Genomic DNA, 13,544 nt, shown 5'->3' with positions numbered 1-13,544 from the left:
TAACGCGCAGCATGTGTCACCGCTCCACATCCAGACGTCGACCGGAGCACCCTCGCAGTTTCGGCGTGGCCCCGCAATATCGCAATCCCGAGACAGTTCAGCACGAAGGGCCGGTCCATGGTCATTAACATATACCCACCGGGGGCATGGTTCTCGATGACTGGGTTGATGTGCTGGAGTGCTTTGCTCAAGTATTGGCGCGGTAGACCTTTAAAGTTGGAGATGTGGTTCAAAAGCGCGCCCTCTCCCTCGATTTCATGGTTCTCAAATAGCCGCAGGACATCAGTTCGTCCATACCAGGCCGCAAAATGGATCGAGGAACGTAGGCTCTGACAGTGAGGCCACATAGTGTAAGGCCCCCAGTATCGATCCGATGCAATACATGCTTTTCCTACCATCGCCACGTTGCCTACGCAGCAAGCCCACTGGAGGATGGAGAGAGATTTCCAGCGGGGAAACGCCTCTTCCTCCGAGCGGCCAACTACTTCGTTGTACGCGCTGACGTAGTCATAGCTCTCGTCGTACCCTCCCTATCTGGTCGGGAAACATCCCCGTGTCTGGGGTGATCGGCCCTGCCCACTCCTTCTCTGGGTCTTGCCAATACTCCACGAATGGACGCTTGGTATTCCCCGTTTCCTCTGCCTTCTGCTGCTCCGACAATACGTCTGTCCTGTATATTTCGCTTTCCAGCAATTGCCACAGGCCATGAGAGGCTCTGGCGATATTGAACACGTCTACCGGATCGTGCAGAAAAGACTTCGCGGCATGCCAGAAGACGTCTTCTGGGAGCGTCTACACAATTCATGTGTTAGCGATTCGCCTCCAATGAGTAGTGATACGCAGAGGGAAGTCTACGTTGGATTATCATTACTTTTGCGCCTATCGTCGACGATGATAAGGCTTTTGTCACGTCCTCGATCTCCATGGTGGTGTCTGTGATGTTTGGTATCCCTTTGACTGTTCAATGATTACCTAGTTTGCTTGACTGAATAGGTGACGGGTTGCGATGTGACTAGTATTTATCACACAGGCAACTGAACTGGGCCTACAATGGATCTTGCACAGGGTATGAAGACGCATTACATCACAAGGATACCATGGAGGATTCTTTATATGGTCTACGTACTAAACCCGCTGCGATGGGATTCTTATTGCACTTTCTAGGACCCTAAGATCTGAGATCGTGTCGTATGCCCCTTTGTTCTTAGACCCATAAAGCGAATCCTCAACGTTTCATGGCATTTCACAAAGGGCTTGACCCTCCTCGATCGTCTTCCAAAGGAGACTAATGTAAATCTTTTGATATGATAACCCATGACGATACGGTGAAGGCAGCGTCCTTCGTATGTCCGAATGTTTCTTGCGGAGCTTGAGAAGCCAAGATATCGCGAATCCGTCCTGTTAGGGTACGAAGTGGCTAGGAAGGTAGAAGACGTCGAGGACTACGAACCAGTTGGCTACTGGCCAAAGTTGACAGGAGCAATATATCTGTTTGACCAACGCAGACTACCTGCTTTACCATTGCCACCGCCCCTCGGTGCTACTGTTACCTTGTTAAGTCCAAAGTGAACATCCAAAACGAGACTACATACATTTCTCTCGGATATACAGCAGGTTCAGTTCCCCCAATGCTGTGGAGTGCACTATGTAGTTAGTGATGCAAGCACTGATGGATCAAAAGGCACCAAGCGCCAACGGTCGCTCGTCTAGGACGATGGTGTCATGTTGGCTGGCCTGACAGGTCCGCACAATCGCACACATTGCCATTGATCAGAGGCTACGTTTGTTATCAGCAATTATATAGCATAGACGAAGGTCCGCGGTGGAGACCAATGGTGGTCCTTCACCTGCAACCCCTTTTTCCTCTTCCTCCCTCAGGCGGCCCAGTACCTCTTGCAGCGTGCCGCCATCCTTTGTCAGCCGTCGATCGAATGTACGCTTGACCATATTGTCCACGGTCCACCCGAAGCTGCGAAGTTCACTCGTCGCAGACAGTGGGACACGATTCTCATGCAGGATCTGCGCCTGTCGACGACCGATGCCCAGCTCTGCCGCACTTTTTACGTACGCTCTCCTGTCCGGCTCCCAACCCGCGTCCTGGTCGTCCGTCTCGGCCAATCTGGCTGACTGAAAGCTCTGGATGATCTCCTCAATCTCGGTACTGGGCTTGCCCTCCTGCACCGCGGTAAGGATGACTCTCTGCTTCTCCATGGGGCAGGCCTGCGCATCTGCGCCCCGGGTCAGCAAGAATGCGACCTGCTCCGAGTCGTACCGGTTCTGTCCAAGCGCCAGCGATAGGGGCGTCTCTCCATACATGTTCGGGAGGTTGATGTCCTGCGGTCGTTTCTCCAGGATCGAAGCGAGCATGTCGGCACCAAATAGGCCTGATTCCGCCACGTAGTGTATGACCGCCATGCCGATGCTCTGATTCCTGAGTGGGTCAAAACGATCCCATTCTCCTGCGCCTACTTCTTCCTTGAAAAGGGGGCCCAGGCCCATTTCCTGGTCTATGCACCACTTAAGCGTCTTCATGTTGACTTTTGCATCAGAATTCGCAAACGCATCGTGCACGCACTTCTTCTTAACTCGTCGGTCAGATGCGGGTACTTCTGCAGGATGCGCTGGGTGCACTCCCAGTTGGCATCGTCCTCCATGCTTAGGGATAGCGAGCTAGCAGTGTAGCCGCCCCAAAACCAGACGTGTATGTAGGGATCGTTCTCTTCGGCCATCCGACGGGCGTTTTCTGGGCATTTAAACTGCAGCGCCCAGTCCAGCGCCGTCCGGTTCTGGGAATCGCAATTTGCAGCGACCGCGCCGTGGTCCAAGAGCAACTGGATCACCTCGTCGTTCTCCCGGCGCGCCACCGCCCACGAGAGGGCGTTGCTGTACATCATTGGCACGCACAGCACGTTGATTTTGGCGCCGGCGCCCCGGTCGATGATGGTCTTGACCACGCGTTCCATCCCCATGAAAGACGCGAGGTGTAGCGGATGGACGACGGGGTTGAATGCCGGGTCAACGAGCTTCCAGTCCTCTACGATATCAACTCTGATCTCGTCGACGATGCTCTCGTCGTGGAAAGTGGCGAGGTACTCGGCGGCTTCGTGATGCCCCCGGAGGATCGCAATGCCAAGAGGGTTAAGGCCGAAGTGTCGGTCCTTGTGCACGGTGCTAAAGCCATACGGGATCCGACCCCTGAGGGCCGGGTTGATGTGACTGAAAACCTGATCGAGAGACCGGTCCCGGCAGCACCTGAAATCGGACCTCATGGTCATAAGGTACTCGTCCCCCGTGTCAAACAGTCGTAGAACATCCGTGTGCCCGTACCATGCCGCGAAGTGGATCGGCGCGTGAAGACTCATCTGGTGAGGATACTCGAGGTACAACGGCCAAATCCCTTCGGCCGCCTTGAACATTTTCTCGACAAGAGCCACCTTGCCGGCTGAGCAGGCCCACTGGAGAATGTTGAGGGACGACCACCCAGGGCGCACCCCTTCCGCGTTCAAGTTGGTGGAGTCGCTGTCGCTGCCATGGCAGCGGTCCCCAGTGTGGACTGCAAGAAACTCGTCAGGAAACAGGCCCACGTGCGGGCCCTCCGGCGTTCTATAGTCCTCTGACATCATCCATTCGTAGTTGACCCATGCTCGGGGCATTGGGTAAAGTGGCAGTTCATCGATGTCGCGGCGCACGTAATTAGGATATTCCCTGAATTTGGCCTCTTCCTCTGCCAGTTTCATGTTTCTAACGTTGCGGCGCTCGAACTGGACATCTGTTTTATAAATCTCCGTCTCCAAAATGCTCCATAGGCTGTGGCACGTTCTTGCGACGTTGAAGACGTCAACTGGGTGATGGAGAAAGGACTTGGCCGTATGCCATAGTATGTCGTCAGACAGTTTCTGCAACCTCGTCAGTCAACTATTCGAGTTGCCTAGGGAAATTTAAGAGATCGTCAGGGAATGGGAGGTCTACTTGGCCGCCTATGACGACGGACGATAATCGTCTTGCCACAGTTTCAATCTCCATGGTGGGTTGAAACGATCGTGTCAGTTGATAGGTATCAAAGGATAGACTGCTGCTGGATGAGCGACGTTATGATGTACTTATGTCGGGCTCCTATCTTAGAGATCTGTGAACTAAAGAATGTATCTTTATAATAAATCAACAAAGACGCGCTACTTTTTGGCGACACGTCTTCTTGCATGGGCCTTTGGCCTTCATTACGACAGAATCATAAGGCACACAGATACACAACCAATCAGATTAGAGACCTTACTTCTTTTGTTCACAGTAGCCTTCGATGTTCCATTCGTCTCACACAGCACTACGTACAGTTCTTGTCTCGACTTCTCACTAAACTCTCCCCTTTGCAATGTCGATGAGATGCCTTCAAATCACAATTTAGTATGCATCGAGCCTTTCACGATACCGATTTGAAAATGCCTGCAGAGCCTCGATGTTGCCATTTGCTCTCTTGAAAATACGCGCAACTTCAATAATCAGAGATACATCCATTAGTTGTAGACCAGAGTAACCAAGAGACTCTGCTGGACCAAGATGGAATGAACATCAAAAGTTTTCCATAATACGTATTCACCATTTGTCCAAGTTCCTGATCGCTTGTCCCCTCAAATCTCTGACTTTGGTTCCACTGGGATCCCATGCCCACAACTCCGGGTTACGTGCCTCCCATTTACTAGAGGTGATTTTGGAGGGCGATTTCCTGCGATCCCGTTTGTCCATGAGCTCATAGGGGGTGGTCTGAAATGCCTTCCGGCGAAGACGGTCCAGCTCCTCTCTCGCTGGCGGTGGGACTGGGAGGTTCGGGCCATCTCACGTAGAAGTGCCCGTGCAAGTTCATATGGTCTTTCCCAGTGCCGAGATATATCGTGACGTGGGGGTCCGCAGTCTCGGTCTTGCCTGATCGTCTGTTGGTGGTTTCATTCCGTGTGTTTGCCACTGAGTGGACGTGCATTCTTTGACTAGTCAGCCCTTGATTGCTAACGCTAGGTGGTGTGGTTAGCGGTGACACTTGCCGTATCCAGATGTCCGTTATCCCCTTTCGCAATCTTTTTACTTCCCTGACAGCAAACATCTCTGTTTCTCTTATGTAAAGCTCTGGGTCACACTTCGGTGCCGCCTTTTGGAGGTCCTTAATATTATGAAGTGAGTTCCAATGCACCTATTCGAATGATCAGCTCCTTTCTTCCGAACTTATCTTGACAGCGGATCTAAGTGGGTTTGTACAGCTGGGTCCTGGACTGTCCCCTGCCCTATCGTCCTAGCACTCGTAAACAATTGATAATCTGCAGTTCGCAGTGGCCCTCCTTTCGGGAGCGTTTGGGTTATATCCCACTTGAACTGATCATCGAATTCCAACTTCAGCCCCGACATTGTTCTTTATACTCCTAGATGATATACTGGATCTGAAGACAGGCATTCGATTGGGTGTTGGATGTATGATGTATCGTAAGCTTCAGCAAATCAACACCCGCTCAGAAATGTTATATCACTGCATCTCAAAGGAGTCAGGTCTTTGTGGTAGCTAGTCTGCCGATCTGGCAGGCTTTGTCCAACGGTAGACACTACCATATCAGTCAGAATACGTATCGAGGTAGCATTGCTTAAGTGGTTCGGTTCAATCCTACGATCGTGTCCAATGATGCTTTGGAAGAGACGACCTTTGTACTGATGTCGCTCTCGAATTAGAGGATGAGCTACTAGACCAGGATTCAAGCCTGTGTTGTCAAGTTGATGACAGGGCTCTTTGTCACGCCACCACGCTAAACGCTTCTTTGTTCAAATATTCAAAGCGAGCTCCTGTTAGAACAGCTCCTCATAAAGGAATCTTCCTGTATCTTTCCCTCTCACAAGTTGAAAACAGGCGGTCTGGGCTATCAATATGGCTGCGCATCATGACACAGAGGAGCCAGTCGCCATGTTGACACCTGAAGTGTTCGCAAGCCTGGAGAAGCCAAGATACCGCGACTTTGATCTTCTTGGCTTCGAAGTTGAAAACGAAATAGAGGATCTCGAACGATACGAGCCTGGTGGCTTTTGCCCGATTGACCTGTCGCTACGAGACGAGCCCAAGTTCATAAACGATCGGTTTCAGGTCATTTATAAACTTGGATTTGGTGGGTTTGGAACAGTGTGGCTCTGTTATGACGTTGTTTTCAAAGCATGGAGGGCCCTGAAAGTCCACCAGGCAACCCAGTCTGCAACAAGTCAGCCACCCGGAAGCTGCAGAGATTTGCTAGTCAGCCAAACGTTAAAACGGGAGTCTGTATCCGTCGAAGACGCTTTGGATAACGGAGTTGCAATGCCGCTGGAGACGTTCTGGATCGAGTCGCCTAATGGACGCCACCTGTGTACGGTGCTTCCCTTGCTAGGCCCGAGACTTTCCGACCTGATGGACCACATGGCCGGCGATGACCCGGGTCGCATCAACCATATAAGTTACCAGATCGTGAAGGGCATGGACTTCCTCCATCGCCACGGCATCTGCCACGGTGACTTCCGTCCCCAAAACGTGCTCCTTAGGCTCAAGGACGGATGCTTTGATGATCTCGGAGTCGACGAGATGCGCCAGCTGTTGGGACGGCCTGGCATGGTAGACATCGAGTTGGAAGCCGGCGGGAGGAGCCCACATGCTCCCGAGTACGCTGTCACCTGCATCAACTGGGAAAGTCTCTGGCAATACGTGTCCGACGACATCGCCATTGTGGACTTTGGAGAGTCTTACGAGACAACCAACCTAAATCCACACGATCTAGGCATACCCAGAAGGTATGCGGCACCCGAAATCATCATCGGTGGCGATAAAGGCGTGGGGACGGACCTGTGGGCATTGGGTTGTACTCTGATGGATCTCCGTTGCCGGGGTCTTCCTTCGACTCTGCCTTACACTTCGGATCTAATAGAGAGAATGGAGGACTGGCTTGGTCCCTGTCTGCCGCCCTTCAGGCTTCGGGCGCTGCAGAAGCTATACGCAAGCGAACTGGAGGAGTGGGAAAGCCACGGTGGAGAGGGCAAGACACCCAAACCAGAGTTTCCCGATAGTGCCGAGGCAGGTAACATCCAACCATCAGCCTACATCACCAAGATTAGTCAACGGGATTCAAATACTGGCGTGCGCGATGGGCCCGAGGACCCCATTAAGACCGAGCTTAGTCAAGAACACACTGGAGGGTTCATTGATAATGCATTCACGACGTTCAGACTGACTGAGGAGGAGATAAACACTTTTGGCGATCTTTTGCACAAGATATTTCAATGGGACCCCCAGCAGAGGTGGAACACAGCCAGGATCATGAACCATGCATTGTTCGCATCACGACAGACGAAGCTCCAGTCCAACACAGTTTCCTTGTTGAACAGGCATCCCGACGTTGAGTCACGACCCAGCACTTCAATAGAAAACTCAGAGGTGGCCCCCGCAAAGCCGGCTCTACAAGATAGCAACGATAGGTCCAGCCGTCCCAAGCCACATGTTCAAGAAGGCCAAAGTATATTATCGCGGCTTCGTCCTTGGTTACAGACATTGGCAATTGGCTCGTATTTCCTTGGGGGTTTTGCCACATTGATCTTCTTCGTTGCGTATATGATAGCAAGCCAGTCAGACTTTCTCCGAAGTCAACGGAATGCGGCCCCGTTAGCTGTGCCCCCTGAGCCTGTGACGGTGGTTGTACATATAGTACGATAAAATCCTGAATTATGATTTTGAGATTCTTAAGGCAATGGTAAAAAAAAAAAAAAAGAAAAAAGAAGAAAAAAACCACTTGACTAAAACAAATGCATATGTTTCTGGTTCTGATTAACCATTTCATTGCTGAACGTGATTGACATATGGTAGCCCACAGAGCCCAGCCATCAGAGTGAAGTGCCCCTGGCTAGCTGGAGGTACTGGTCCAGCATCTCCTTCATCGTCTGCTCAAAGCTGGTCATCTTCCACCCAAACGTCTCCTCCGTCTTGCCGGCATCCAGCCGCCACTTGATCGCGGCCAGCGACCCCTCCAAAGGAATCTCTCGAGACCGCACTGCGTCCTCAAAGTACTTCTTCGCGACGAGGGCGGTGTCCCTGTCCCACACCACGCCCTCCGGCGTGTCCGAGCTGAGGATGTACTCCGCGTTGCCGGGTACCCGCGCCTCGTCCGCGGCATCGACATGTGCGCGCGCCACGTCGCGGACGTGCACGGGCACGCCCACGTACGGAAAGGGCGAATTTAGGTCCGCGGTCAACGCCGAGGCCAGCACGGCCCCGCGCGCCTCAACCGCGAGGTCCTCGGGGCGGGCGCCGGGGGTGATGCGCGTGTCGGGCCCGATGACGACCGAGGGAGGAGGTTGACGAAGTCGAAGTGCGGCTGCCGCTCGGCCATGAAGTCGCGGGTGGCGATCCGGGCGAGGGCTTTGGAGGCCCAGTACGCCTCCATGGGACTGCCGTAGGGTCCCTTGGGGTCCGAATTGAGGTCGTTCGCTGTTGTGTCGAGCGCTTTGGTAAGCTCTGGGGTGAAGGGCAAATACAATATGAAGTAAGGTTAACCAGAAACCTACGGGTATAGAGCCGCTCGCTGTCAGGTGCGAAGTTCCATTCGAATGGGACAAGTGTCACACAGGAGGAGGTGATGACCACCCTGCGGACGGACGGAGTCGCCGCTGCGGCTTCCAGTACGACGGTTACCATGCTTACCGCGGGCTGGATGATCTCGGCATCGTAGTCATCGGCCTGTTATCTTGTCAGTATGGTTTCTGGCTACGTAGATGCGTCTGCTCGAGATGGATATGTGCGAATAGGGGCTATGATGGCAACCTACTTGTGTGGCCAAAGGGGAAGCGATATGGACTATTGTCCGAATATCATTCAGTGTACTAGTAATCATATCCTTCTGAAGAAAGTATGGGATGATGGCGAAATCGAGGGTGCCATCAGCCTCGCTGCGAGAAATCAAGTCGCTCTTGCTGCGTAAGCTTGCGATGCTGCTCTCGCTGCGCACCACACCACGGACGTTGTAACCACGCTCTAGTGCAATTGTCAAGGTTTGGAAGCCGATATAACCAGTGATACCGGTGATCTACAGACCGTATTAGCCAGAGAGATTGTTGGTGTGAGTCCAGGGGCTTGAATAAATACACACCCACAATTTCCCTTTTTGAGCCATCCTTATGCTCGGGTGAGTAAGTATGTGGTATTGTCCAGCAGTGTGTCAGTAGTTTTCATTGTAAGCCTTAGCAACGAGAAACATGAGAAATAGCTGGGTGCGTGATCGATGGTCCGTTACGGCAGAACGCCTCGCTTTATACCTTGGCAGATTGCTGACGGCAGTTTTATCATCGTGCAATCGACAGTCAGCACCATTTCGGAGTTGCAGGTTTTGTGGGCCCAGACTAGGCAGTGTGGTGAGGCGCTAGCCCCGAGTTATCAACATCGTCCGCATAGGGAAGCCTTAGCGAGGTTAAGCGTGGAGTAGCCCCTGGGTCTAGACCGAAGCTATACCCGGAACCCCGAGTACCGATAAGGAGGCTTCCCCGCTGAACCAGGCATCTCATGATCGGGTCGAGCTGGAAATGCAATATGGTTCTACTGGAAAGTCTCGATAGCGATGGAATAACTGTCTGATTTTACTCGGTGGGATTAGACCTGACCGGAAGTGAGTGGTTGCTTCAACTGTTACATTAAGTAGTAAACAGCATACCGGACTGCTTAGTCGCCTGTCGATCACGTAATCGACGCTATGTGAGCTGTCAACACCCCACCGGAGATTCTGAGGTGGAGACCGGCTATGTGACTTGTCGGGATCGGAGACAACGCCATCGACCGAACCGGTGACCGGCCTTGTGGTCCGACGTTAGGCCAGGCTGATGTTATCCAGGTCGCCAGCGCAGCAGCAGCCGAAGATCGTGTTTTGTTACTTGGAGAGGACATCAGGGACTGACTGACAGTTATTCAAATACCCTATCGTATGTCGAAAGGGGTACTGAGAGACTCGTACCGACATACCACAGAAACCGTCCACGAGGTGTCGGTGTAAAGTAATTCCCTTGCCAGTTGCCCCATTTTCCTTTTCTCCAAGGGAAATCACGCTCATTGTCTGGGTAGAACACTGCGCTCCAACTCCAGCGCCTAACTCAGCACTCAAGGAGGGGGATTCAGCTCTGGTGATGTTCATCACATCCTGGTTGGCGTCACGTAAAGTCTTGGTAATAGTCCAGCCCGTGAAGCAAAGAAGCGATGACAACACCATGGATTAACCGATCACTACTCGAGTAGCGGGACGGGTCCGCTTGGCGGCGGCGACTGTGGAAAGCTCCTCATCCTTGAGGGTGGGTGCGATGCCGACGATACGGGCGCATAAATTAGGCAGAAAGGTTACCGAAGGCTTTCGGAAACAGGTCTGATTTGAATCGATATTAATGCCTAGACGACAGAGCCATGTATCAAGTCGCCGAATGTTGTCATGGCTCTAGTCCGCCCGTCACAGTCCAGTCTTCTCACAGCCATGATACTCCATACAATCGCAGGCCCAAACCGACTCATCAGCATCCCACCAGAGCTCTGCCGTGACGCCACACGAGTACTCCTTGTGGCATTTACATGGGCGCGGCGGAGCCTTGGAGTTCCCCAACTCGGCATTGTATTCCATCCCGTGGAGCACGACGTCAACAGTCTCCTGGACGCGCCGTGGTACCTTGGTTTTCCCCGTATCCGCGCATACGTCATCGAATATGATATCGAGTGGGTCCAGAACGCGTGGATTGGCGCCGTGAAGGCCACCATCTCGCGTGACCAGGTCATGTATGCTGCGAATGTGGTCGACAACATCGTCGGGGAAGGCCCCACGCTCGCCGTGGGCAAACATAGTCTGGTACACGCTCTGATACTCTACCAGGCGCACCAGGATGTCCCGTTCCGTCTTGTTGCCCGTCTGATAGTCGTCTGGCTCCCAGTAGCCCAGAAACCGGTGGAGCCGCTCGACGAAGACGTTTTCCTGGTCGAGCCCTTGGCACTTCTTCGCGCGGTTACGACGTAGGGCGTTGTTTAGGGCAGTGATGAAGGTCAGCTCTTGGTTGGTCTTATCCTGGCGAATAGAGAGGGGCACGGGTGTGGTGGTCGCTGGCCTGTTGGTTCCTTCTCCATACTGCCAGTGTGCGGCAACTAGGGTGGAAGCCAGAATAACAATCGAGACCTTCATGTCGCAACGAAGAGGCTTATGTGTGCAAACGGACTGCAAGAGATTCAAGAGAGATCTACACAAATGATCAGCTTTGAAATTGGATCAATATGAAAATCAGGTGTTGTCGATGTGCTTGCACTAGCGAAGAGAAACTTTTCACTTGTACCTTGATTGGCCACTGATCACCAATGCATGTTTGCGTCTCTTTGAGCTGTTTCCTGTTAGGCGATGATTACGTCATCTAACAAGCTCGAATAGCAACCAGCATCTGCTGGGGCGTTTGGCGCTCAGTAATCAATGGTAGTAGGAGACTCAGATAACATTTTCCTAGCAGCGACAGCGCTGCTGTTGGTATAATATTGAGGCGTTGGTTCCTCCTCCTACTCCTCGTTGGTCCGGTTGGAGTGCGCGCTGGCGAGCCAGCCCTCTAGCTCATCGATCGGCAGCCGATCGGCGAATGTGTCGCCGGCGCCGGTGAGGCTGTTGTGTCGGACTCGGGCCGACTTCACCCCCTCGGGCGAGAGGCGGCGGGCAGGGTGTCGTCGCCGTAGTATTCCAAGACTGTTTACCTCAAGTTCCCTTCAGGCTTTGGTTGGCGCTAAGGCTTCGTTTGAGAGAGGGTCTGCTTCCTCTCCCCGCCCTCGCCCCCCCCCCCCCTCCCCTCCTTCACCTCGTTGGTGGCGGTAGCCAAGGACCTTTCGCTAGCTGGCCAGACTTTCCTCCTCGGCGAAAGTGAGGGGATAGTGTCCGTTCGCAGCCCGGGCGTATCCTCGTACCATCCAGCCGGCTGGCGTGCCGAGCTTGGCCTTGAGGGCAAGCTGGTGGGAGGCGGCGGAGGCGGCATCGCAGAACGCGATGTAGCGGCGGCGGCGGCGGTGGTCCCGTCCTTATAGAGGCGCAAGGCTCCCCAACCGGCGTCATCTCTCCGAGGAGATCAAGAGGCGGCGCAGCCACGCCTATAGGAACGTCGCCAACACCAGAATTACCAGGAGGGACACCACCGGTGGGGTGCCGGTAGGCCCGGTCCCACTCACCGCGATGATGGGCTATTGAAAGTTGATCTTCTATTGGGCAGTTATTAGAATCATTCTTTCAGGTTTCTTAGATCAAGTATACTTACGAATCTGTCGCTCATGATGGTGGCTGGGTCTAGCTGGGACCACCATCCCGGGAGTGGTTATGTCAAAACTACAAGACATGTAAGTCAGAGTGTATTTCAAGGGAGATCAAGCTTACCATGTCTCTATACTGAAGCGGTTGCGGGCGCTGATCTCCTGTGGCGTGTAGTGATTAGGAATAGGTGGTAATGGGAGCGTCCGATGACGTCCTCGTAAGGATGTAATGGCGACATCGCCGCTGTTGGTTGATACTATGCCCCAACTGCTGCTGCCAACGGGCTATGAAGGATACGATTCGACCATGGAGGATGCGTCATTGTCGAACAGACTGCACAGATCGGAAGTCGCTACCCTGAGTGCTAGCTTCGGATGATCAAAAGACGCTACCCAGCCACTGAAGAGATACCAACAATTATGTCAGAAGCGCAGATAACAGCTCCCCCTAACGTTTCGGCTTTTGGGAGGCTCGAAGGCGTTTTCCCTCTCTTTCTATCGGTTTATTAACCGTAACCACCGACCACGTATCGTGTAAGGGCGCCGAACTGGAATGGCTCTATCCAGAAAGGGAAAATTGTTGACCGTGGTTGACAGAAGATCGAAATCAGGAATAACATCAAGCTTGGGATGTCCACTGTGCCTTGACGAAAGATCGGCCTTGTGTGGTTTGCAATCATGACTGTCCCGAGCAAACCAAAAGCAACATCATCATCTATTGTGATAGCAGAACTTCCTCGTTGGTTCCCAAGTCTTCAACCCTGCACGGCAGTTGAAGCTAGTGCTCTGAAGAGTGGAAATGATTGTGGCAGGTCTGCACGTTTCAAGTCTTTCGTGACTGTTGTGTGACTAGCTCGGAGTTTGGTGGATGTACAGGATGACGAGCATGGCGTCCCACTTGAGGTTCTCGACAGGGCCGTTGGACTGGAATTTGGTGGTCTTACGGAGGTATTCCCAGGCGTTGGTATTCCTGCCGTTGGCCATAAGGGCAAGGGAGGTGTAGTGAGCCAAGACGGCCGGGATGAGCATGGTGAGGTCACTCCTCCGACTGTTGACAAGAGTTTAGGAACCCGGTGGTGCCCTGTGATCCGCAAGTTCTCTATCAAGTTCCTCCTAAATGACTGGGTAATTGTATTGTACTAGGAAAGGTGGTATAGCCGAGGTATCTGCTGATTAGTTGAGTTGGTAAGGTAGCCCAGTTGACGTGATTATAGCCCGATTGATGGATCGGTACACTTTTCCATGCACTTGCTGTCTGTGGTGA

At 52.9% G+C, this 13,544-nt stretch overlaps 5 protein-coding genes across 5 annotated transcripts; 2 read left to right on the top strand and 3 right to left on the bottom strand.

Moving 5' to 3' along the window:
• Positions 1-1,770: 1,770 nt before the first annotated feature.
• Positions 1,771-4,023, bottom strand: PG985_015090 (uncharacterized protein; the record flags this gene model as incomplete). Its single annotated transcript, XM_066834856.1, has 3 exons — positions 1,771-2,507; positions 2,576-3,896; positions 3,970-4,023. 3 exons carry the CDS (start codon positions 4,021-4,023, stop codon positions 1,771-1,773), a joined length of 2,112 nt encoding a protein of 703 aa, XP_066677466.1.
• Positions 4,024-5,899: 1,876 nt separating this feature from the next.
• On the top strand, positions 5,900-7,702 carry PG985_015089 (SRSF protein kinase 3; the record flags this gene model as incomplete). The annotated part of the gene is made up of 1 exon (XM_066834855.1): positions 5,900-7,702. One exon carries the CDS (start codon positions 5,900-5,902, stop codon positions 7,700-7,702), a length of 1,803 nt encoding a protein of 600 aa, XP_066677465.1.
• A 167-nt stretch (positions 7,703-7,869) lies between these two features.
• On the bottom strand, positions 7,870-10,238 carry PG985_015088 (uncharacterized protein; the record flags this gene model as incomplete). The annotated part of the gene is made up of 6 exons (XM_066834854.1): positions 7,870-8,498; positions 8,551-8,722; positions 8,811-9,068; positions 9,690-9,828; positions 9,907-9,925; positions 9,995-10,238. The coding sequence occupies 6 exons, from the start codon at positions 10,236-10,238 to the stop codon at positions 7,870-7,872; spliced, it is 1,461 nt and encodes a 486-aa protein (XP_066677464.1).
• A 255-nt stretch (positions 10,239-10,493) lies between these two features.
• PG985_015087 (uncharacterized protein) lies at positions 10,494-11,024 on the top strand (the record flags this gene model as incomplete). Its single annotated transcript, XM_066834853.1, has 1 exon — positions 10,494-11,024. The coding sequence occupies one exon, from the start codon at positions 10,494-10,496 to the stop codon at positions 11,022-11,024; it is 531 nt and encodes a 176-aa protein (XP_066677463.1).
• A 524-nt stretch (positions 11,025-11,548) lies between these two features.
• PG985_015086 (glycoside hydrolase family 61 protein) lies at positions 11,549-13,309 on the bottom strand (the record flags this gene model as incomplete). Its single annotated transcript, XM_066834852.1, has 3 exons — positions 11,549-11,729; positions 12,405-12,524; positions 13,155-13,309. 3 exons carry the CDS (start codon positions 13,307-13,309, stop codon positions 11,549-11,551), a joined length of 456 nt encoding a protein of 151 aa, XP_066677462.1.
• Between the last annotated feature and the right edge of the window lie 235 nt (positions 13,310-13,544).

The sequence above is a fragment of the Apiospora marii genome (assembly GCF_038362585.1).
Source record: "Apiospora marii strain CBS 49790 chromosome Unknown utg000012l_segment0_segment0, whole genome shotgun sequence".
Classification (NCBI taxonomy): Eukaryota; Fungi; Ascomycota; class Sordariomycetes; order Amphisphaeriales; family Apiosporaceae; genus Apiospora; species Apiospora marii.
This window is presented reverse-complemented; position numbering and strand designations above follow the sequence as displayed.